Source organism: Apium graveolens, chromosome 11, assembly GCF_009905375.1.
Source record: "Apium graveolens cultivar Ventura chromosome 11, ASM990537v1, whole genome shotgun sequence".
NCBI classification, from domain to species: domain Eukaryota; kingdom Viridiplantae; phylum Streptophyta; class Magnoliopsida; order Apiales; family Apiaceae; genus Apium; species Apium graveolens.
Window position 1 is genome coordinate 196629921 of NC_133657.1, and position 26023 is coordinate 196655943.

At 33.0% G+C, this 26023-nt stretch overlaps 1 protein-coding gene across 1 annotated transcript; it reads left to right on the plus strand.

Annotated features, from left to right (window-relative positions):
- The first annotated feature begins 19523 nt into the window (after positions 1-19523).
- On the plus strand, positions 19524-24945 carry LOC141698604 (transcription factor bHLH157-like). Its single transcript, XM_074503372.1, has 10 exons — positions 19524-20258; positions 20700-20789; positions 20871-20979; positions 21178-21219; positions 21387-21446; positions 21732-23162; positions 23568-23669; positions 23786-23923; positions 24013-24144; positions 24279-24945. Exons 1-10 carry the CDS (start codon positions 20149-20151, stop codon positions 24447-24449), a joined length of 2385 nt encoding a protein of 794 aa, XP_074359473.1. The 5' UTR covers positions 19524-20148; the 3' UTR covers positions 24450-24945.
- Positions 24946-26023: the final 1078 nt, after the last annotated feature.

Here is a 26023-nt window from a genome sequence, read left to right on the forward strand (position 1 = left end):
GAAGATAACTCAAACTTGTCCTACGCTTTCTCCATAATTCATATGGTGTCTTGTCCATATGTTTCTGAGGGACTCTATTCAGAATATGGCAAGCCGTATTCAGAGCCTCTCCCCACATATACTTAGGCAACCCAAAATTAATTAGCATACCGTTAATCATGTTTTTAAAAGTTCCGTTCTTTCGTTCTGCCACCCCATTAGACTCAGGTATGTATGGTGGAGTAACCTCATGAACTATACCATTGCTTGCGCAAAATTCATTAAACAAGGTACTCGTATACTCACCACCTCTATCAGACCTCGAACGTTTAAGTACTTTGCCATTTTGTGTTTCAGCTTCATTTTTATACATAATGAATTTATCTAGTGCTTCATTCTTATGTTTAAGCAAATAAACATAACAATATCTACTACAATCATCTATAAAGGTAATGAAATATCTACATTGATACTTAGTCAACACACCACCAAATTCACATTTGTCTGAGTGCACTAAATCTAACAAGTCTGAATCCCTGACAACATTATGAAAGGGTTTCCTTGTTTGTTTAGCAGTTACACAAACTTGACACTTAGATTTCTTATCAATGGCGTACTTTGGAATCAACTCTAAATTCATCATATTCTTTAGAGCTCCAAAATTTAAATGACCAAGTCGTAAGTGCCACAAATCAGATGACTCTACACAATTAACAGAAGGTGCAACACTATCATTAATAAAACCACCCAAAACGGGTTCAACATTTATTAAAAACAAACCATCAAACAAGTAACCATTGCCAAAGAATGTACCAGTATGAGTAATAACTATTTTATTACACTTCAAAGAAAGTTCAAAGCCGTTTTTAACTAAACAACTTCCACTTATAATATTTCTACGAATAGAGGGAACATGATGCACTCTAGTGAGAGATAGAATCCGCCCAGAAGCAAACTTCAGGTCCACATTTCCAATTCCAAACACTTGTGCAACACTAGCGTTCCTCATCGTCACTGTCACTCCATGACTCTGTTGATAAGATACAAACAAGCTAATATCAGCACAAATATGTACATTAGCTCCAGTATCAATCAACCACTCATGTGACAGATAAATGGAAAGTAGTGCAGGGTTGTAAGTAACATACCCGTCATCGGTTCCAGAGGTAACAATCTCACCAATGACCATGTTAGCTACTGGTCCACTCGTGGTTCCAAGTCCAAACATAGTATTTGCTTGAGCTACCACTCCAGCTTTCTTACTTGGACAGTCCTTGCTCCAATGACCAACCTGTCCACAAGACCAACATGGTTTGTTCGCCTTTGGTTTCTTAGCCTTTTTCTTGTCAGGTTTAGTGTTAGCCTTCTTAGCGACTACCTTTCTTTTCTGTCCTACAATCACTACATTCACCTTCGAGCTCCCATGTTCTACAGGTAACACATGTCCCTGTTTGGACTTGTGCTGCTCCTGTACAGAGATTTCCAACATCAAGTTAGTCCATGTGATCTCTCATTTCTGTCTTTTCATGGAGAGAACAAACTTTTTCCAAGACTTAGGAAGCTTTTCAATCACAGACATCACTCGAAACTTCTCAGGCAAGACCATATCCGACTCACCCAAAACATGAACCAACATCTCAAACTCATGAACCTGTTCAGTCATGGATTGCCCATCCACCAACTTGAAATCAAGAAACCTAGCCACAGAATACTTCTCAAGACCATGAGAATCAGTATTATGGGTTTGGTCCAGCTTATCCCATAAGACTTTAGCAGTATAGGCATCTGATGAATAAATATCGAATAAGGTGTTCTCCAAGGCTGCCAAAATGGCTGCCCTAGCCACGCCATCATTCTCAGCCCATAAAGCATAAGCCTTAACAAATTCAGCTTTCTCTTGATCCAACACCGAAGGATCATAGTGTACCACTAGCCATATACCCTTAACCGTTAACCAAAACTTCATCTTTTTCTGCCAACGAGAAAAATAAACTCCACCACCGAATTTATCAGGCATACCCGATAAATCAATTGTCTGGGGAAAACGGTACGTAGTCCAATCAATAGAAATAGTACCACTAGAACCAGAACCAGTTTCAACAGTCTTAGGAACTTCAGTTTCGTTAACCATCTTGCTAATTAATATATAACACAGATAATCTCTTCAAGATTGTTGGGTATAATTCTAAATAGAACTAACACTACGCGCAACAATGGGACAATTATATATAACAAATTTACGAGAACAAACAAATTCAACCAAGTAACGAAACAAACACGAAGGCACAAACAATCTATAATTAGAGATCGAATTGACAAGAAATTAGAGAAAATCACTTAACTCTATGAAACTTTATCAGAATTAGAGAATCAGCTAAGTCGCCAAACCCTCGAGAAGACTTGACTGTTCTTGAAGAGATTATTGCCCCACTTACGCTGTGATGAGTTGCCGCAATATCACTTCCAGGATAAAACAGCTCAGAGCGATCTGTTCACAGATACGAGAAGGCTCAACAACGGCCAGTACCTCAATTCACCAAGAAAATCAATGAATATATGTATGTATTCGTGGGAGAGAGCCAGAGAGATGATGTTCTAAGTTTCTTTCTATTTTCCCCAATCTATCTCCCTCTCAGATTTTCACACACTTCAACTTTTGCTCTTCTCTACAAAAGTAACGTATGTAATCTGATCTATTATATATTGTATAAGAGTCTAATTATTATTATTATTATTAAAATAATAATAATCCTCACTCAAATATTAATATATAATATACTTATTTATACAAAACATGTTTAAATAGTTTTAGCAATTGGCTTCCAGTTCAGGCCCTGAGCATAAGCTTCAGGCCCTAAACAAACCAAAACTTTTCAGCATCTCATGACCTGAACATCTAGCCTCAGGCCCTGAACATTACAGAAACTTATTTCAGTACATCATCAGGCCCTGAACCTCTAGCCTCAGGTCCTGAACATTGCATAAATTTCAAAATATGCTTCTCAGCTAAAACTGAAACAATTCTTATACAAATAAGCATTCATGCTCTTATTTGTACATGGATTTCATTAAGAAAATGTCTTAAATCCAAATATGAAAGTTTATGTCCTTATAGCAAGGAACAATCTCCACTTGTTATTAACCGAAAATTACATTAAAAAGACATATTACATGTGTTTTCAAATTTCCACTTTCTAACAGATACATGATTCTGATATAGATATAGATATATATTGATCTAAACTAATTTATTAGTTTTTTGTAACTTTCGGGCATATAAATTATTTTATTAATATTAGTCATCATTTAAATTTTATGTACGCCATTTTCCTACTCAAATTTGTTAGATATTTTTTTTTTACTTTTCACGTTTGTCACTTAATTTTTCTACACATATTTTAAATTACACCCAGCACAATTAAACTTGTTATTTTTGAATTTATTATATTATTTATTTGCACAATTTGAAAAATGTAAAAAAAAATCATAGATGGAATAGAATGAACAGACAGTGATAAAATGAGGAGCACAATTACACTTATTAAAGTTGACAATGTCAGGAGATGTATGGGAGAGAGTAAACATTCTTTTTGTTGTGGCAGTAATTGTGTTGGGTGCAACTATTCCCAACCCTTTTTCAGCCTTTTTTTCCTGCAAAGGACCCCTTATCCTAGTGGTCCATCATCATCCCTACTCCGGGGCCTCGATCCCTCCCTCAATATATACAACACGAGATACAATATAATTTATCACTAATATAACTTATTAAATACTTAAATTGATAACTACATATTTATAATTTGATTATGTATAATTTTAAGTTAATTCAAATATTATAATATAAAATAGTATATGGTTGATCAGATTTGAACCATTAACCTTATTTATAAATAATAATTAAATGTTTGATGTTAGGAGGGATTGGCGGGATTCGAACCAGCGAACTTGGTTAGTATATTTTTTCATAAATATTAATATAAATATTTGTTGTTATAGGATTCGAACATAGAAACTTATTTGTAATTTTATAAATAATAATATAAATGTTTGATGTTGGCGGGATCCGAACCCGTAAGCTTGGTTGGTGTATTCTTCTTTTTTTTAGACGATTATGATCATTTCGTTAAGAGATCTGACGGTGGTGATCGAAAAGAACAATAAAAAAAGGGGCTAACTAAATCACAAATTATATCTTTGTTCGATTATTATAATTTAATATAAATATATTATATTAAAATCGAAATGATGATCTTCGGCCGATGAAAAAATTGTAGAAATTTTTTGGTGCCATCCAAATAATAAGCACAACAAGATCCTACGAAATCATGATCTTCGGCCGATGAAAAGATTGTAGGAATTTTTTGGTGCCATCCAAATTATAAGCACAACAAGATCGTACAATCCTTTGTTGCCATCTAAATTCTAAACACATTCATGTAATACGACTCGGAATTCTAAAAATATTGCTTAAATATAATTTTATGCATTAATTTTTTAGTATTTACTTTTCAAAAGCGGTTTGAAATATTTGTTTGAATTAGGTGATTGAGTTAGATATTTTGATGAGCGGATTAAATTTAATTTTTTTGAATAAAATTATTTTATAAATAAATATTTTAATGAAATTTTTATAATTTTCTAATTATTCAAAAAACTAACTTCCAAACAGACTCTACTGCTCAAGTCAAGATCATTCTTGCACAGTTGCAACTTGCACCCATCCAGTAAAGCTGCATGGTATTCAAGCTGCGACGAACCCTAAATGCTAAATTAACGGTGCATGCAAAGCATAGCTAGTATACATCAAGTACACAAACATCTCAATCAAAGTTGTCCAAGAAACTTCAAGTTTTGTAATTTAAAGTATGATTTTCCAAATTTCATTCAATCATTTACTCCCACAAAATAATTACACACATTCTAAATTGTAAACTAACAACCCAAACCAGTGGACCATTTAATCTACGAATGTCCGCCGCTTAAAGCATTTCAATCTAGTTTTGATCCCTTGTTGTGGGCTAAGAATCAAAATTAGATTTCATACTTTAGAATAAGCAAACTGTGCACAAATGTGAATACTAAATTATAACCAAAAAGTGTGTAAAAGATAGAAGAGTGACAAAGGTTAAAGAGGTATATATATTACACAAGTCAAGATTCTCAGACTAGATATGTAGATTGGGATGATCTTTAGAGGGACCAAAAAAATTGAAGTGAAGGGAGAGAATGAAGAGAAGCTAATTGGATGTGTCACAAAATTCCACACCTATTATGACAAATAATTGATGTTTCCTTGCTAAGTATCCCTAGAGGTTGGACCTTGGATGCCCTTGTTTACTTGCATTTGTGACTTGCAGCTGCAGGGTAATGTAATTGTGCATTTGCTGTGTATATAGTTGCTTTTCTACGGTAATATCTGCTCCAGTTCATGTCAGAGATATATATGATTCGGTAAACCCACTTTCTAACCACTTGAGCTTCCGGGAGAACTTGATATTATCAAAACTCTTGTTGTAGAAATCAAGTCCGAGTCTGTAAACCCACTTTTTAGTATTTTTGAGGTTGGATCCAACACTTCATAACACTTTGAACATTTATACTTTCTAAAAAGGGAAAATGAATTTTTTCGTCACCCAACTTATTGTGTATTTAGAAACTTACTACTCAACTATAATTTTTTTTGTTTCACTCACTAATATTAGGTTCAGATTTTTTTTAGTCACTAACGTTAGTTCGGATTTGATTATTAGTATTTTGTCAATTTTCAATAGCATTATTAAAATATAGTGATAACTATTACAAAAAGTGTCATATGTGTCTTATAAGAAAGCTTAAATGTGTCTGAGTTTGCTAGATGCATATGGAGAAGTCGTATAATATCTGAATTATATACGTAAGTTATAGGAAGAACGCATATTTTTTTAAACATCTGGTCAGACAGATGTATATACATTGTAAACAGACGCATAAAATCAGTTTATGTACGTCTGTGAATTTTTAGGTGGGGTACTAAGTTCAAAATCAAAATTATTAGGAAGAGGTATCGTAATCCGTACTAAAATTATTGAAAAATAAAAAAATAAAAAATTCAATATAATCAAATTAGCAAACTGGTCATAAAGTACTTATAAAAAAATTAAAAAATTACATATCAATATTTTACCAAACGACACTTTCAAAAATCCAATGAAATCACCAAACACAACTCCTTCATGCAACTCTTACCAACCCAAAATCGAAACTATAAACTCATTCATTCTAATAGAATTGTGAAACAAGTATATATATAAACACAAAAATATAATAATTTTGAAATAATGTGAATTTGGTATTAAATCAAACAACTCTCACAAGATATTTATCTTACAAACATATTTTTATAACTTATTTTTAAGATTTTTTTGTATATAAAAATTTAAACGTTAAATTATTATTTAGAAGAAAAAAAATTAAAAACAATTCATGAAATCACATCTTTTAGGAGCCTTAAAATGTTTGTCAAACTCTCATCACCAAGGTAAACGTCTTGAGGACATATGAAGTACTATATATAAAGATATAGACATATATCAAATCATTAAAATATTACAGACTACCAATATATTTTAATAATGCTATCAAAAATTGACATAATGCTAATAATCAAATCTGAACCTAACGCTAGTGACTAAAAACAAATATGAACCTAACATTAGTGAGTAAAAGAAAAAAATAATAGTTGAATGGTAAATTCCTAAAAACACGATAAGTTAGGTTACTAAGAAATCGGGTCGGGCCGGGCTTCCTAAGAAATATAAGGCCCGTTTTAAGCCCGCGGGCCGGGCCGGATCGGGCCGAACTGGGTTTTATCCTAACTTTTTATTTATATATTAAAAAATATTTTGATATTTTATAACTCGAACTATGAGTAGTTTAAATACCGACAAAAATAATATCTTGATATATCAGAAAGACTAGTTTAGACATCGAAATAAATAATATAATATATATAAATAATCATATATACCTTAATATTTTCCAATATTATAATATAATATTTAAAAAATCATAAAAACTATTGTATATTTTCAAATTTTATATAAAAAATTCGAATTTTTAATCTGGCTTTTCAAAAAGCCCGGGCTTTTATCCCGGCCGAACCGGACTTTTATCCGGGCGCTTTTCGATCCGGACTTTTATCGGGCTTTTTTAAATCCGTCCTTTTATCCGGGCTTTTCGGGTTTCGGACCAGGCCGAATTTTTGAGAAAAAAGAGGCCATTTAAGGTCCGCGGGTCGGGCCGAACCGAGCCGGGCTTTTTCAAAATCGGGCTTTTCGGGCTTTTTTCTGAACCGTAACGGATCGGATTTCGGGTTTCGAATTTTTTGAAAATCTCTAATTTCACCCTTTATAAAACCCGGGAGCAATGAGTTAGTCTGCCTAAAATTAGAGGATTAAAATTAGGGGAACAGATGCACCTTTCACTACTTTTTAGTTGGTAACTTTTCTTCTTAGCATTTTGTAAATTAGCAAAGAATTTTGTATATAACTAAATGATGATGCAGCTGCCATCAATATGCTAGCTACAAAGGCATAATCACAATGATGGGTTAATTTAAGTGTACTTAGTATTATCTTATCTGGCATCCTCTCATGATCAGGAGTGTTGATAATCCTCTTATTGTATATTGTCAAATTAAAAGGTTACGATGAGGATATGCAATCAAGCAGCTTCTTTATAGGATTCTCAAGGTCAAATTTGTTTCATTATATTTTCACCATTACAAAATGCAAAGACGCATTTTGAAATGTGTTGTCAAATCATTGACTTGCTTCTATTTGAAGTCCCAATCGATTACCCTTTTTCTCCTCTTTTCTCATACATACGGGGAAATTAAGAAATAATAGGAGATTTCATCCAAAAATACAAATTTATAACAGATTATCCCAAATACTAATTTATAACAATTGAAATGGGTTATATTTTAGTATGTTTTTTTATTGGCAGTACAAGAACAAAGGTTAAAAGCTATATGTCCAAAATCGGTTGATCTTTTTAATCAAGTGATCAGGAACTTTGGATCCAAATACTAAAATAATATACACTACTCAAGTTTCTTAATTCGAACCCCGTCAATAATAAATATTTATATTATTATTTTATACTACTCAAACTCCCAGATTCGAACACTACTAATAACAAATATTAATATTATTATTTATAAATATATTAATAAGGTTAATGGTCCAAGTCTCATCAATTATATACATTAATATTAAGTAAAAGAAATTTATTATAATTTTTAAATAATATAAAAATATTATTGAAGATCCAAACATTACACGGGGTATAAAGCTATATATAATAAACATGAACCTACAATATATTTTTGTAAGTGTTAAGTGTTAAACATAATATATGTGTACTATAATATAATAACCGGAATTGATATATTTTGATTTAACAGCTATCCCCTATTTTGATTATTAAAAATAAAAATAAATAATGTTATATACATGTTAAAGTACTAAATTACTGAACAACTAGATATATTTTTCTTTTCATACTGAACTACGATCACGGTTTGATCCTAGTTCTTATTATTTTTATTATATATTTATAATCATTATATATTTATATAAATATATTAAAGTTATTATATAATTGGCTAAACAAAATTTGAAATTATTTGAATATTAGTGAACCTGTGCATCGCACGAGATTTAACCTATTTTATCTAATACGATAAAATAATGGGTTAAGTATCACTTTGGTCACTGAAGTGAGTGGCATGTATCAAAAGGTTCACTGTAGTAATCGGGGTATCAGTTGTACCACTATAGTGGTTAGTAATGACAGTCCGTCATAGTTGACCTGTTGACTTGACGGAAAACGTAACGATTGCGTCGTGGAAGCATACGTGGACACACGTGGACATACGTGAACACACAGAAGTTGTATTTGTTGAAAAAATAGGAAAATTATATTTGTTTAATAGAGTTATACTGATATATATGAAAATATCGGGTCAAATCCCTCATTTTAACACGGGTGGGTAGCGAATTGGGGAAGGGGCGAAAAACCCTAATTTCTTGAAGAGGTGAATTTTAATCCAAGGTCGACTGATGTAAACGAAGCACGACTGTGAGGTATGAAACCCTAATTTCATTTCGATGATATTGTACATGAATAAGTTTAATTGAACTTTAATTTTATTTTAATTCAACATATGTTTTGTATATTATTTGATTGAATTTGGAATACTTGTTTTGTTGTGATTTGTGTTTCAGTATGTCTTCTTTCGTGACTATTTATCTGCATCACCATGGGGATTTGACCTCTCCTCCTAATGTTAGCTATATAGGGGGGAAAGTAGAAACCCTCCATAATGTTGATACTGATGTGTTTTCGTTCCGTGATTTTGATGATTTTGCCATGAAATACGATTACGATCCTTCTGCATTAGTTTATTTTAAGTCTGATGGGTCTAGTTTTAGGAATGGTGTTAGTCTATTATATGATGATGATACTGTGAGGGAAATGGTAGAGTTGCACAAACCATATGGTAAAATCTCATTGTTTGTAGACCATTTTGAGCTTGATAATCTGGTTGACATGCCTACAACCCCTACAGAACTTAATAACAAACAACCTGAGAGTAATTTGGAAAATGAGGCTAATGGATCTAGTGAGGATGATCCTGAATATGATGCTGAAACTGAAAGTGAATCTGATAGCGATGAGTCGGATAATGGTAGTTTATATCTTGATAGTGATGAAGATGAAGAACTGAAAAGTATGAGGGTTAAGAAGAAGGACTTTAAGAAGAACTTGAATAATCCGGTTAAAATTCCAATAATTAACAGTGATGAATCAGATTTTAATTCTGATTCTCTTAGGTCTGAATCTTCTAGTAGTGAGGATGAAAACTGTAGGATTGGATATGTTGGCCCTCCTAATCCCAAAAAAAGGAAAAAAAGACCTAAGACCACCCATAACATTTCTGAAGAGGGATTCCACTGGGAAGTTGAACAGAAATTTGTGAACATTCAAGAGTTCAGGGACTTGGTTAGGCAGTATGGGCTGACACATAGGAGAGGTATACAGTTTATAACTAGTGATAAACTCAGGTGTCAAGTGTCGTGTCAGGCTGAATGTCCTTTCTACATGTGGTGTAGTAAGGACAAAGATTCTGAGAATTGCACCTTGAAGACCCTTAATCCCCAGCACCTCTGTACTAAACCCTACACTAACAAATTAGCTTCAGTTAAGAAGCTCTGTGAGATATATGGAGACAGAGTGAGGCAGAACCCACAGTGGAGGATAAAAGAGATGGCTGAGACCATAAAAAAGGATTTGGAAATAGATGTTTCCAGAATTAAAATAATCAGAGTGAGGAGAATGGCATTGGAAGGAGTTCATGATGCTTTGAAAGCACAATATTCTAGGTTAAGGGACTTTGGACATGAATTGTTGCAAATTAATCCTAGAAATACAGTGAAGATCTCAACCACCAGGTTAAATGAAACAGATCCACCTAAATTCAGAAGGCTTTATGTATGCTACCATGCACTCAAGGAAGGATGGAAATCGGGATGCAGACCAGTCATAGGGCTAGATGGTTGTTTCCTCAAAACAGTCTGTGGAGGCCAACTTTTATCAGCTGTTGGCCGTGATGGGAACAATCAAATGTTCCCAATTGCATATGCCATAGTGGAAAGTGAAAACACAGAGAGCTGGACATGGTTCACAGAATTGTTAAAGGATGACCTTGATCTTGGAAATGGCTATGGAATCACAATCATTAGTGACCAACAGAAGGGTTTGGAAAATGCACTGAAATTGCTTTTGCCAAGTGTGGAACATAGATTCTGTGTTCGCCATCTTTACAGTAATTTCAGAAAGAGGTAAATTTCTCTCTATTTCTTTTCTAATAGTATATGTATGTATGTCTGTGTATTTGGTGAATCACTAATCTACAATCTTACTTGTGTAGGCACAGTACTGATATGTTGAAGAGGCTATTCTGGACTGCAGCATGTGCTACCCACCCTGTAGCACATATGAGGGCAATGAAGTCTATTGAGAGACTTTCAAAATCTGCTCATGAATTTCTAAGCAAATTGGATCCAAAAGTCTGGACAAAGGCTTTCTTCTCTACACATTCACAAGCTGATAATGTTGACAATAATATGAGTGAATGCTTTAATGCTTGGATCATTAATGAGAGGTACACTTTATCAGAATTTTTATATTTTTGTATGCACTTTCTATTATCCATTATAACACATTACTGTCATACTATGCTATCCAGGTATCAACCAGTTCTTACTATGCTGCAAGAATTGCATTTCAAGCTAATGACAAGACTTAGAGTTAAGAGGGATGATATGAGAAATAGTGATGTCCATGTGTGCCCAGTTATTAAAAGAAAACTTGATAAACTAGTCACTGAGTCAAGAGGGTGGACAGCAGCATGGGATGGAGATAAGAAATACCAAGTCAAACAGGGGACCAGGGCAGTGACTGTGGATTTGGACATAAGGTGTTGTGATTGCAGAGTATATGACCTCACAGGTATTCCTTGTGCACATGCAATTGCTAGCATACATGATAGAAGACATAATCCTATTGATTATGTCTCTGATTATTACAAAAGGGAAAAATACCTTGCTAGTTACAATTTCTCCATACAAGCAATGAAAGGGGAGGAATTCTGGACAATGCAATCATGTGAGGAGGTACTTCCTCCAGACATTCCCAAGAAGCTCAGAGGGAGGCCTAAGAAAATGAGGAGGAGAGAAGCTTGGGAAGGGGGTTCCAGAAGTCAAGCAAGTGAAAATGTAGGGGGCATCCAAAGATTTAGTAACAGGAGGGTAATGCATTGTAGTGTATGTGGTAGTGAAGGGCATAGAAAGAACAAATGTCCTAGTAAATCTCAACCACCTGTTGTGGAACCAACTTTGAGGGAAGAAACAAACCAAATTTTTGAAGAGCCACTCATGGAACCCCCTTTGAGGGAAGAACCTGTCATGGGACCACCTGTTAGAGATGAAGCTATAAGAAATGAGGCACCTGTCATTGAAGAAACACAACAATCATCAACTTCAGTGTCAAGGAATCCTAGTATTATTGTTGGGGAATCTCAAAAGAGGGGAAAAGAATTAAGGAGACAGAAGTTGATGTTTAGGAGGCCTAGACCTGCAGAACAAGCACCTGAGAAACATGTTGACAAGCTAGCATTCAGAGTGCCAAGAAAGAAACTACCTTTGGTTTTAGACAACAGTGAAGATGGTAAGGATATGTGCTTGAGGGGAAATCAGTCAAGAGGCCTTGAAGATGCTGTTAGAGGTCCACTGGGTAATGTTGCTGTCTTTGAACCAATACCCCCTCACACTCCTTTCATGCCAGTTGGGTCAAGAACTTCTGCAAGTGCTGTAACCACATCTCAAGCACCAGCAACCTCTTCTAAGACTTCAAAGTCTTCTGCACCATCTGAAGCACCACCAAGGAGGAGTGCAAGGATGCTGATGAAAGGAAAATTCAACTTCAAAAATTCTGAAGATGAACCTGTCTTTCTAGGGGAGGATTAGAAGCTACTATGTTTATGCTTTCTATGTTTTAGACTTTTGTGTTATGTTCTAACTAATTTGCTTTTGCTATGTGGATCATTGTAGTACTTTTGTTAAGTTCCGGTGGTTGAAACATTTGCTATTGCTATGGTTGTTGAAACTTTTGGTACTTTTGTTAGACTTTTGTTTAATGTTCTAAATCATCAACTTTTGTCTGTCTGTTTTTTGGTAAAATTCAGTTGAGGAGACTTTATCATTACAAGTTAAAAACACTCAGTTACATTCATTACATCTAACAACCATAAACCTTACATAACATCCACTACATTCATTACATTCAAGCAGTCTCACAGAAGAGCAAAGCCAACAATACAACACTCACAAACATTAATATCTTCAACTTTTTTGACAGCTTCTTCATTTGATCTTGACCAGCAACAATTAACTCAAGCAAATCATTATTCTCAAATTGCAAAGCACTCTTTTCCTCTGTCTTTTTACCAAGATCTTCTTCAACAAGTCTCATCTTCTCCTCCAAAAATATTCTTCTATGATTCAACTCCGTAATCACAGATTTGGCTCTTCCAGTAAAGTCTGCATCATACCATTCGAAAAATTCACAACCTCCGGACGCCTATATTGAAGAATATTAGTTCATTTTTTTGAATATTTCCTTAATGAAAATCAACCCATACATAGCTAGATGAAAATAAACTGAACACAAATTTTACCTTCGGTTTGGAACACGTAAAAAAACGCCTCCCAGGATTATTCAAAGACCAAGAGGTATAAATTCGAGCTCTTATCCCACAATGACAACTTCTGTGCTCCCAATTTTTAACAGAATCGCAAGAAAAACTACCACTACTTTTGGCTATGGGACTTTCAATTGTCGCCATGTTGAGATGCTATATGTACAAATAATTGAATTCTACAAACTCTTCTCTCAATTTGGGGAAAAAACAAGAACCCTAATATATATATAGAGACTGTAAGTCTGTAATTACAATACTATATAGCCGTTATGAATGCCACGTAACCTACAACTATCCGTTACAATACACGTAAGAGGCCTATGTCACTGTTTTCCGTCAAGTCAACATGTCAACTATGACGGACTGTCATTACTAACCACTATAGTGGTACAACTGATACCCCGATTACTACAGTGAACCTTTTGATACATGCCACTCACTTCAGTGACCAAAGTGATACTTAACCCATAAAATAATTTACTTACATTAATGAAAATAATGAGAACATAATTTTCGATCTCATCAATCAAACGGTTATTTAAATCTATTTTTTTAAAAAATAGGTTTAAATGTCTTAATTATGCTATTCCATCAACGCATAACATACATCTATACTAAATTATAAGAACCGTAATGATGTATAATTTATAGTTTGATTAACCTCTTATTTTAATCATCCCACATCACAACTGTTAGATTCATCAAGTGATCATAAACATTAGATATAGATACCAAAAACACAAAAAACCAAAGATTATAGGTTCAAATCCCAACAAAAAAGATATTAAATGATTCATTTACATGATCATTTCTTAAATTACAAGGTTTGAGTCCCAACAACAGCAGATTAAATCATACATTAACATTATTATTTCTGAAATTAGAAATAAGGGTGCATGGTTCAATTTCATCAATCACATTAATTTATATTATTTAATCTTAACCGAAAATCATACACATAGATAAATCATAAATCAGAATAAGATTATAATTATATATTATTTTTTTAGTATTTAATTACTTATACATCAAATTATATATATAAAAAATATAAAATTAAATTATTACTAAAACACCCGTGCATCGCACGGATTGTAAGTTAGTTTGAATTAGTGAACAGACCGATACAAATTTGGATCACCGCTATTTAATTTAATATAAAATAATAGTTTTTTATTAATATATTTGAGTTTATTAGATTTAAAATTGACTTGTAATTTAAAATTAATTTGTGATTAATCAATTAATTTGCAATAACAAATTTTAATATCTTAATTAATGAAATAAATCTATTTTTCATTAATTAAGAAAATCAATTTTAATTATTTTTACATATATTAAATTGTTTTATCTCTAATTTAAATAATTTATCAAATATAATATAAATAGTTGATTATGATTAAATACTAAAATTTTAAAATAAGAGTTTAATATAACATTTATGTATTATAATATATAAAATATAATTTCGATCACAATGTTGGAGTTCGTCGAAAATTTGGACTAGAGTTTGAACCAATTGTTAATCCAATTTGAATCTTTGGATCAAAAATGTTGGAGATGGTCTTAGTTAAATAAATACAAAAAATTTGCAATATATAAATAAATTGATGAATTAGTTACATCAATAAATCACAAATTGAAATGGAATTTCGGCTAAATTGTAATATAGTTAATTATATATTTATTTTACAAAATGGAGTAGTAGGAATTTTAGACCCGTAGAAATATTAGGTTATGTGTATTTAAAATCTTAAGGGTCATAAAATTAAAAACTCAAAATTTATGCTATTCAACACATAAAAGTTTAATATTTTTTTTGTTCTTATTATTTTCTCTTATATGAGTATGGCTAAAGATTTCGTAAATCGGATTCAATTGATGTACCGTGGTAATTTTTATAAATCTGATAATTTATTGGTAATTTAACAAACTATTGATTTTTGAACAATAGGTATATTTTATAATATATATAGCATACGAGTTGTCATGCATGCATATTTTGTTAATATACATTATGGAGGTGTAATTTCCGAGTATACTTAATTTTAACCTATAAAAAAATATTATTATTTCCCAAAAACAGTGTTAATATTGTAGTTAGTTCAACCTGCAGCTAAGCGTTTGATAACTATTTTACTGATTTTACACAATTATATAGATGCTTTTGCATGCCATTGTCTTCCACATTTGTAAGTAGAAATTGTTGACCTATATTTATCTTGCATAAGTCTTAATTAATACGTATCAACGTTATCTTGCCTAGCTCATCGAACACTCTAAGAAATTAAAATTAAAATAATTTATGGTCGTCTTAGATAGACTATCTTTTACTTTGTTGGTGGCAGTACTATACGTGTGATTTGAAGTAGAGTTGATAGATTAAAAGAATTGAAATTAGAATCGTCAGAGTGTACAAGCTCTTACCAACCTCACTTAAGCGTGCTGCATGATGATATTTCCTAATTTGTTTTTATTTGCTAGCTAGGGTTTCCTAACTAAGTTTACAAAACTTCATTTATGGATCCCTTTCATAAATTGTATAAATCGATAATTATCAGGGTCAAGATTTCGATTTGATATTAACCATATATAAATTTGGAATTCGGAATAAGAAGTGAATGTATTTCAATAATTAAATCAAAATTTAGTAGATTATTTAAATCAAAATTAATGTAAGCTTTAATATGATCTCTAAAAATTAGTATTAATAAATTATGTTTGTTCTTCTGATACCTACACTATTATATTAAAAACGAAATATTGAAAATTTGGTTGTTGTTCCTCTGGTCACTTAATCCAGAGCTGGCGGATCAAATCGACGAGAACTGTTAAATTTGGTCTTAAAAATTAGTATTATTCAAGAAATATTTAAGAGTTATAAGATTTGAATCCTACCAGTAACATATGAAAATTATAATTTACAATAAAAATAATTATGTATCACACGAATTATATATTAGAACTAATAAATTTCAATAAAAATAAAAATATATGAAAGAAATAGGAGAAAGTGCACATTGGACCACAATTCCAACTAGTAAAAACACTGGAGTATGCAATCGACAATCCTCATTGCATTCTTTTCATGGCCAAACCGAGCGGTCCGTTCATATTATTGTAAATTTGACAATTGAAAGCAAACTCATTTGCCCCCGGGGTACTATTGTAATTACATTTGCCACTACGCACTGTTGTAATCATATTTGATAAATGAAATTACGATTTTAGTACTATTGTAATTACATTTTTTCTTACAGATTTGCACTATTTCCGTCTAAATATGATCTATTCGTTCAGTTGAATTATGTTATAAGTAATCTAAAATAATTTAAAGAGGTTATAAAAAAACATCAAACGTGTTAATTAGAAAAATTGACAGAAATAGGCTCCTTTTAAATGTTTTTAACAAAAATAACCTTTTTTAATATTTTGGTCAATAATGGCCGTTCTATTACATGAGTATGAAATGCGTATTCTATTTTACCTAACAACTGAGGTGCAAAGGAGTCTGGACCAAGATGCAAGGTGGGCCAGGTACAAGATGGGAGCATAACATAATTGTATTACGCATTTATAACATGTATATTAGGTCCAATACTAATATATAGGTTGCGTATTTTGTTATAAATATTATTAAATAGTCTGATCTCAATTACGTATTATATATTACTGCACCCTATAATGCGTATTAAACATTACTCCACTATCATATGCGTATCCCGCCGGCTCAAATTGGTCACTTTTTTGAAACCGGTTATTTTTGTCATTCTCTCACCAAAAATGGGCTATTTTTGTCACTCACCTGTTAATTATTTGTATTATTTGGGTAATTTTTTGTCAAGACTTATTCTTTTATAATCAAGATTGAAAAGTATATTTAAGAAAATACTCTCCTCGATTCTAAATAATTGACTTGAAATTTTGATAAACATGTTTAATTTTTAAGTGTGTTAATTACATATTTAAAATTATTATATTTATTTTTTTGAGAAAACAAATATTCAATTAATAATTCTATTAAAAAGAGTTAAACATGCTAAATTTAAATACACAAATCAAAAGTTTAAAACTCCCAAAAAATTGTGTGAAAATCAAATATTTAATTTTGAATCATAGACCATTGAGGTGAACATAAACATTTTTAGTACTTAAAATTAGATATATGATGAAAAGATTCGAAAAGCATTGGGTTCTCGCACACAGAAATGATCACATTTATGTGACTAAGAGGGAGGCAATGAGTAGAAAGATGGCTCAGAAAATGACCCCTACTAACCCTTACATGTAGGTCCCTCCACTACTGTAAATGTTTTGTTTTCTGTGGCAGGGGCAGCCTAGTTATAGTTTCTTCCTATTCTTAAATAATACGGGTTTTATAATGGCACACAATAAGTACTAACTCACATGAATTTGTTGTATTTTGATCGGTTCTCTAATCATAAATATTGATGGACCCCTGCATTTACAACCACTCCGCCAATAAAAATGTACCAAACTCATGCACCAAACTCATGGGAGTTGGTGCTTATTGTGTGCTCTTGGGCACACATTAAAAAGACCTTAAATAATATGACCTTGTTCTCCTTGTTCTCGAGTTTTTATTAAGTAAATAAATAAGTGATAAAAAGCTAAAGTATTTTAATCTCAAAAATGTTATGAAAGTTTTGAAAGTAAAGTATATAAGATTTACATTTATTATTACTTATTTTCATTTTTTTTAAACTAGGAAGACACGATTAGAAATTAAAATTAAACTATTTTACTTAACTTATCCTTTTTTTTCGATCCTTTTTAAAAATAGGGAGAAGGGCTAGGTGGAATAGATTACTCTACTAGTGTTGCCAGGCTACCTCACTGTAATGCTCTCACTTCCCAAGATGATGCGAAATGGGCTGGGCTACCCCTGACACCCCCCTCGGTTTTATACCCACCGGAATATTCTCCGGCAATTTTACTCCACCGTCTTCCCTTCTGTTTTCTTGGCGTTTTGTTTCATTATAAAATTACACACAAAACACTGGCACTTAAGTTGACTGCAAAGTGACGGAACCAGAAATTTATGCGGATTCTTGAAAATTTGAAACTTTTATTTTTGATGGGATTATGAAAATTGTATTTTTTTAAAATTTTAATCGGTGTATTATGGCTCTGAATTTCTTAAAATTCTTAGTCATTGTTCAGTCGATGAAGATATTTTCTTTTTGGTTCGAAGTTATTGAATGAAGATAAATTATGTAGGAGGTCGTAGTCGTGGGATAAATATGGAGTTACTTTCCGTTAAATGTCACATATTCGATTTTCCTCTGGTATAAAATTTGTACAGATTCGATTTGTCCGGGTATGATTCATTTGGATCAGTCCAATGAAGATAGATTTGGAAAGTAATCGAAGACAATTAAACACAAATGATGGAGAAAATCTTCTCAGAATTTAAAGTTAAGGAATACTGAAGGGGCCGTATCTTTCGCTTAATTGCATATTTGTAGCATATTATAGTCAAGTTATTCTCCCTCTACCGAAAATGTGAATGCTTTAAAATGAAGGTTACGGTATTCTTTTTTAGTTATAGCCATGTAAATTACATAAATTTGTGTAGAGCTCAATAGGACGGTAAAAAATTATCATTTAGGTTATGAACTAAAAATAAAGTTGTATTGTTGAACCTTTTGATATTTTTTTTTCCTAATTAACACAGGTACACCCTTGTCTTTTACAAGATTCCAATCTTCGATATCTAGTAAAGATAACGAGGGGCCTAGGCAGATATCGATATACCGTCTATGTAAACTTTCTCAAAATATTTTATAAATGGTAACTTTTCTTGTAATAATATAAAATCTCGTATGCATTCATATATGTCCACGCCCACTAGTTAAATTGCGAAATGTGTTATGTCATGTTATTTTATACTCCCTCCGTCCCTTTCAATTGTTTACATTTTTTAGAGAGTGTCCGACACGCATTTTAAGGTGCACATAAAATATAGTTATGTAATTTTTTTTACAATTTTGTTTTTCTGAATAAAAATTAAAACATTCAACTTTTATTCAGAAAAAGAAAATTGTAAAAATAAGTTACATAACTATACTTTTTATGCACCTTAAAATACGTGTCAGACACTTTCTTAGAAATGTAAACAATTGGAAGGGACCGGGGAGTAATTTTTTTAGTACAAATTTTGGATTACCTTGCATTACTCTCTAAACAAATTCGTGCAGCAAGAAATTTGCACACTGAAGGAAGAGAACATGTATAAATGGACATATTAATGGAGAAGATCTCTGTTCCCTTGAAGCTCGGGCTTTGAAGTATTTTTGTTTTGGTCTTTTTTGCATAAACAAACAAACAAACCCCATCTTGCTTAGCCTGCCCACCACCTAAAATTTCACTACTTTTCACAAATTACTACACATAATTACAAACACTAGTATGCCTATAAGTCTTGTATGTTTATCTCTAAAGATTATGACCATCTTTTTCTGCTAAACAAATAAACTTATGTATGTTTATTTAAACACACACTAATGCTCTAGTGTGTGTTGTTTTACCACACTGTTTTTGGACTTGTAGAGGTTCAGACATCCAAAACATTATTCCTTTGTAGTACCCTTTTGTTTCTTTTTGGCAAAACTCCAAATTTTTACATCTTTTCTTGTCTGCTTTATTCTTAGCTTTTCTTGACTCTTTGCTCTTCATTGACATCAGCCCAAAAGCCTTTTTGTTTGTCTCCTCTTTGCAACTGTTTTTTAAATTTCTTCACTTCTTGAATATTATTTTGGTTCATTTCTTTTTAATCTGTAAGTTTAGTGCTTTGAATTTTGAAGAAGAAGGGGTTGCATTTTTGGGTTTGATCTGTGAAAATGTGTACAGAACAAGGTGATTCAGTTGTTAAAAATGCTCTGAAGAGTTTGTGTTGTGAGAATGGATGGTCTTATGGTGTTTTTTGGAGTTTTGACCAGACAAATTCTTTGTAAGTTTCTTCTTCTTCCTTTTTATGTTCTGGTGAATCTTTGTCTGCATGTCATCTGTTTATGTTCCATATATGCTTATAATTTTAAATGTTTTTGTTTATTTTGATGATTAATATTTAGACCTTCATGTCTGTAAGCCTTACTCTCACTCTCATTTGATCTCATTTTCTGTTTGTAACTTTGTCTGTCTAATCTTTTTTTGTTTCTTAATTTCTTTAAACCTTGCCTGTTAAATTTGGTTAATTTTTTCTTCAATGCTTGAGATATTTGAAGTGATAATTATCCTTTATAAGATAAATTATCATGAAAAGATTAGTAATATTGCAACTTAATGTGGTTAAACTCCAAGAATCTTGTATTAAATAGACTCTGTGCCTTGAAAATATATCATGGTTAAGGCTGTAGATCAGTTTTTATGATTCTTATTTTTACACATTCAGATTGTTGACTGTTCAAGAAACTTACTTTGATGAGCAAATGGGAGCTGTGGTAGATGATATGTGTCTACAAGTACAGATGCTAGGTGGAGGGTATGTCCATTACTTTCACTTCTGAATTAAATTGTGGTGCTGAAGTTTTCGAGGCTAACAAGTATGCTAATGTGTTTGTAGAATAATTGGTGAAGCGGCTTTCTCTAAGAAACATCGTTGGATGTTCTCTGATGCACGTTATGTGGAGCAAAAATTTGCTGAATCAGTCGGCAGATGCGATTTCTTTCAGGTATTTTTTTAAATAAAAGATTGTATCATAATATACACCGAATTGATAAAATATATACACCCATAAAGAATCTCTCATCATAAAATGGAGCTTAATTTGACTCCAGTTCAAATGTTAAAATCTCTCTTTAAATTGTAAGAATGCACTTCTATTGAAACTAATTCATGTTATTTATCTGCTCTCTATTCAAATCTACAGGATGATTCCGAATTTCAGTACCAATATGCTTCTGGAATTAAGGTACCACTGTCCATTCTTTCAGTTGAAGCATAATTGTAATAAAATAAGACTAGCTGTGATAATCTGTGTGCTGCTAATTTAGTTACAGCTCTTGCTCCCATTGTTTTCATTCGATCATAGAATTTGCTGCATTTATTATGTTCTAAAATTAACTTTTTCCTTCGCAGACAATTGCAGTAATTCCTGTTGAACCACAAGGGGTCTTACAGTTTGGATCTACACAACAGGTCAGCATGAAGCTATACAAGCAATCTTTTCTTGTAAAACACTAATAGAAAAATATGCTGTTGCCATAATCGTGTAGTCTTAAAAATTATGACTTAAAATCTAGTCAATTATCTAGGTTTTTAGCTTATTTAATTCTGTCAACCCCACAGGCCTGCACTAACTTTATCTTGGTTAATCATTTAAGCTAGAATTTGTCTCCTTTGGATTATGAGTTGCTTTTTTATCTTGAAAAAATTAGGCAGCTAGCTTGTATACACATCATAATAAATCAGCTCCTTCTGCAGATTCCAGAAAATGAGGATTTTGTGAATCTAGCAAAAAGGGTATTCAGTCAGATGGCAAGCTGTCACGGGCTTAATGTATCAGAATATTTGTCTCCATCTTCAAGATACGAAAGTTATGGTTTTAGCGGACTGTTTCCTTCCCTAGTACCATCAGGAAGTACCGATGTAGAGGATAACAAATTTCATGAGAGTGATGGATTTCAGGGCTTAACGGCATCAACATGCTTTCCAGCTGATTCCATCATCATGAAGATGGAGAATTGTAATGACCATTGGCAGAGTGATGGCACAGAATCTCAGGTGCACCAGACAATTTGCAGTGGTGCGTGGAGCGCTGGACTGTCTACTCTGACTTCACTCAAGCATCAGGGTTCTGCATTGCGGTCTCAGCCTCCCTATAACATGTTTAATATTAAGCCAGAGACAGCTGTAACTTGTGGAGACACTGTGCGGAATTGTCAGGGCTCAGCCTTTACTTCTTTGAACAATTCACAATGCAGCTCTGGAAGTTTAATAAAGCTGCAGTATTCGACCCCACCCCTTCATTCAATTGATAGTGAACTTCTAGGGAAAAATAGCGTACAAACTTTGAACGAAATTTTCGAGTCACCTAACTACACTACAGATCATATAAAAGCATGTTCAATGGACAGCTTTTACCAGTGGTTTGATTCTTCACTTGATCAGACCAACAAGACAGACTTTACTACAATGGATGATGATTTGTTGTCGGAGGCGATGAGATTCGTCTCGCAACCATATAATGTGAGCGGTGGTACAAATGCAATCAGTCATCCAGCTAGTTCTGTTCACAGTTCTGTAACAAACACATCTACTTCCACTGGGAAACAACAGTGTCCAAATGTATTCAAAGTTGAAAATGATCTTTTTGATAGATTCGGAGTAGATTTAGGGTATGGACAGGCAGGAAATACTAATGACATCTTAATGCCTGTAATTGATGGCGGGCAGATGGATTTCAAAAATGCTTTGCAAAGCATCTCACAACAACATGTTGGTTCCGGATTAGTTCACCGTAAAGGCCTTTTCTCTAAATTAGGAATTGAACAGATTGTTGAAAGTGTCTCTACTGGTACGTCCAGCAGTGTTGCCAAAACTACTTTCGAGGATCAGCTATCTTCCACATCCAAAAGAAAAAGAACAGGTATTTCCTTAGGGACCAACGATCACTTGGCAAGTTCTCTATTTCAGCAGAAAGAGGACACCACAACACGGGGTTCCTGCTCATGGGTAAGTGACAGCTATAGAACTCTTGATGGACACACTGATTCACAGGAGAAGAAACACGTCTCTACTGCAAAGACCATGAAGAAAAAGGCGAAACCTGGAGCTCGACCAAGGCCTAAAGACCGTCAGCTGATCCAAGACCGCCTCTTAGAGTTGAGAGAACTAACTCCTAACGGAGAGAAGGTATGCAACTTATATATATTAACAGAAAAGGTAAATAATGAAGAAAAAATTCCACATAATATATGGAAATGACTCCTCTAGATCCCCCATACTCCGTTAATGAACCTACTCAATTATCTTAAATTTGTGATTTGACTTGATAAAAATTAATTTACCATTGTTACATATTAAGTATAATCATTTTCTCATTTTTTTCATAACTTATAAGTTAAACTATCTAAATAATAACTTATTATTTAAAACATTTTTGCTTATAAGTTTGAAAAACAACTTTTAATTAAAGAGTAAATTTTTGAAGGTAAACCAAATTGGCCCTAGTATAGATGCAGTTGATTTTTATTTTATGGAAAATGATTGCATTACAGAGAACTTCATTGACTTATACTTTGATTTCATGATATACAGATGAGCATCGACTGTTTGTTGGATCGAACCATCAAGTACATGCTTTTTTTGCAAAGTGTGACAAAGCATGCAGAAACACTTAAGGAAGCTGATAAAATTAAGGTAATGTATTTTTCTTTTTTCCCGAGATTTGGATATTTTGAACAATCAAATGGCATGTTCAAGTAGCAAATAACAAACTTGTTGATTTAAGAATTTATATCTTTGTGACTAATCAGGAAAACGAGATATTTAATAAAGACAACTTCAGTAGCAGAGGGGGCGGTGTTACATGGGCATGTGAGTATGGATATCAGTCAACTGTGTGTCCGCTGTTGGTTGAGGACCTTAGCAGTCCTGGACAGATGCTAATAGAGGTAGCTGTTTTTAAAAAAAATGCACATTGACAGAACAGGTGCTAGAAATTTAAGTCGCAAAAATGAACTTCAATTTTTTTTGGCTGCAGATGCTATGTGAAGAGCAGGGCTTTTTTCTTGAGATAGTGGATATAATTCGAGGTCTTGGATTGACTATCCTGAAGGGCGTGATGGAGGTTCAAGAGAACAAGATATGGGCACGTTTTATCGTTGAGCCTGAGGTAAATACAAAATAGTTGGAATTTTATCTCTGAAAAGAAAAACCTTGTGCTTTTTTGTAATGCCTCTTGCACTTCTAGTAAAATATTTCATTTTTGTTTTTTTATTCTAACTTCAAATCATAAATGTCTTTCAGGGAAATAGACGTGTATCAAGGCATGAGATATTTTCTACCCTCATTCAGCTTCTACAACTGACACCTCCAAGTGGTGTTAAAGCTAGCAAGCAAGTTGGTAACATTATGGATGGAGGGGCTAATCTATTTAACAATTACCCACAATGTGGGGTGTCAGTCCCGCTTAGGTGAGACGCTGCATAGCCAAAGCTTATAGCATGGTTCAAAATGCAAATCCTTGAAGATTCGACAATAAGTTGACTGCTATTGGTTGGTGCTGAATTTTGAAACTGAGTAGCTAAAAGTAATATAATGGAGCAACTCCAGTACGCATACAGACTGAATATACATCTGGAAGAATACAACTTCAGAAGAAATGTCATTTCCAATCAACATATAACACTGAGATGAAAAGTTCGAACAATGAAATACTTGAAAGATTGGGAGCGTCTGATAAAAGCAGAAAGTGGCAGACACAAGTTCTGATTTTAAGAGGGGAGGATTCAGGGAATTTCAAAATTGTTGCAAATGAAGTGACATGAGGGTAGATAAATTAGTTTAGGTGGTTTTTTTTTTCTCTTGAATTAGTTTTCCATATTTTCTGTGTGTAACATGTTAATAACTGCAAACTGACAAATACCAGTTAGTTATAAGACTAACTGTTTGCTAATGATTTTTCATCTGATTCTTTTTATGTTCTCATCCTAACTTATGGCTTGAGTCCCATATATCACTTGATTAGCACAAAACAGATTAGCAACCATCTGTTACACGATTTAGTCCAGAACCAGAAATAAGATTCATTGTCTATTCACTTCAGTCTGGGGGATATCGATATCTTCTTCTTCGTAATGATATGTAGAGGGCTAAAGGTCATGACTCATGAGTAGTAAAATTTATGCAAATTCTAATTTCTTCCCCTGGAAGAGAACTTTTGACAGCATCTTAAAGATGCACAAGCATAATAAGGTAATTTGATCAGCTTAAATCACTGAAGATACATCTTTATCAAGCAAATAAAAAAAAGAAAGATCTATTACCTAATTTAGGTATTGAAACAAGAAGCTGCCACGGAACCTACTATCTGATGCACACTTAGTCAAAATTACAACAGTGGTTGTATTTAATTATAAAAGCTTATAGCCATCTTTTAGCGGAAAGAAGTTTAGCGCTGTTATAGGTGCAATCAAGGATTTGATGGTGGTGGTTTGAAACAAAGGACAATGTAACTAAACCAAACGTACCTGGTATATCCCGCTTGGAAGCAGGAAGATCGTGGTGATATGTAAGCGAATATTACACTTTGACATGTCCTACTCGAAACAAGGTTGGTGAGAATGAGATAGATCTTAACCTACTTAGTGGTACTTATCCTATTGAGGGGGAATGTTAAATAGCATAAGATCCTATTGCGGCCTTCCTCTGATTCCTTAAGTTTTTAGAGTGACTAGTTACGTAACAGAAATTATCTTCAAAGATGTATGATGAGATGGACGAAGACCTTGCTCTAGTCGCTCAAGTTGTTCAACGTTAAAGTTCTGAACTTTTTAAATTAATAAGAATGAAGGCCGGTAGGTAAAGCAGAAAATGACTGTTGATAGTTTATGTCGCGTTTCAAAATCCTCTGCATTAGCTGTAGAGTTCCTGTAAGAAATATAGATAAGTGCTCTCCCCATTCAAGTGAAATATTTTGACAACCAACCAAACTTGTAAAGTTAATTTCACCTTCAATGGTTCCAGTCATGACCTAAACTTGTTTTTGACAA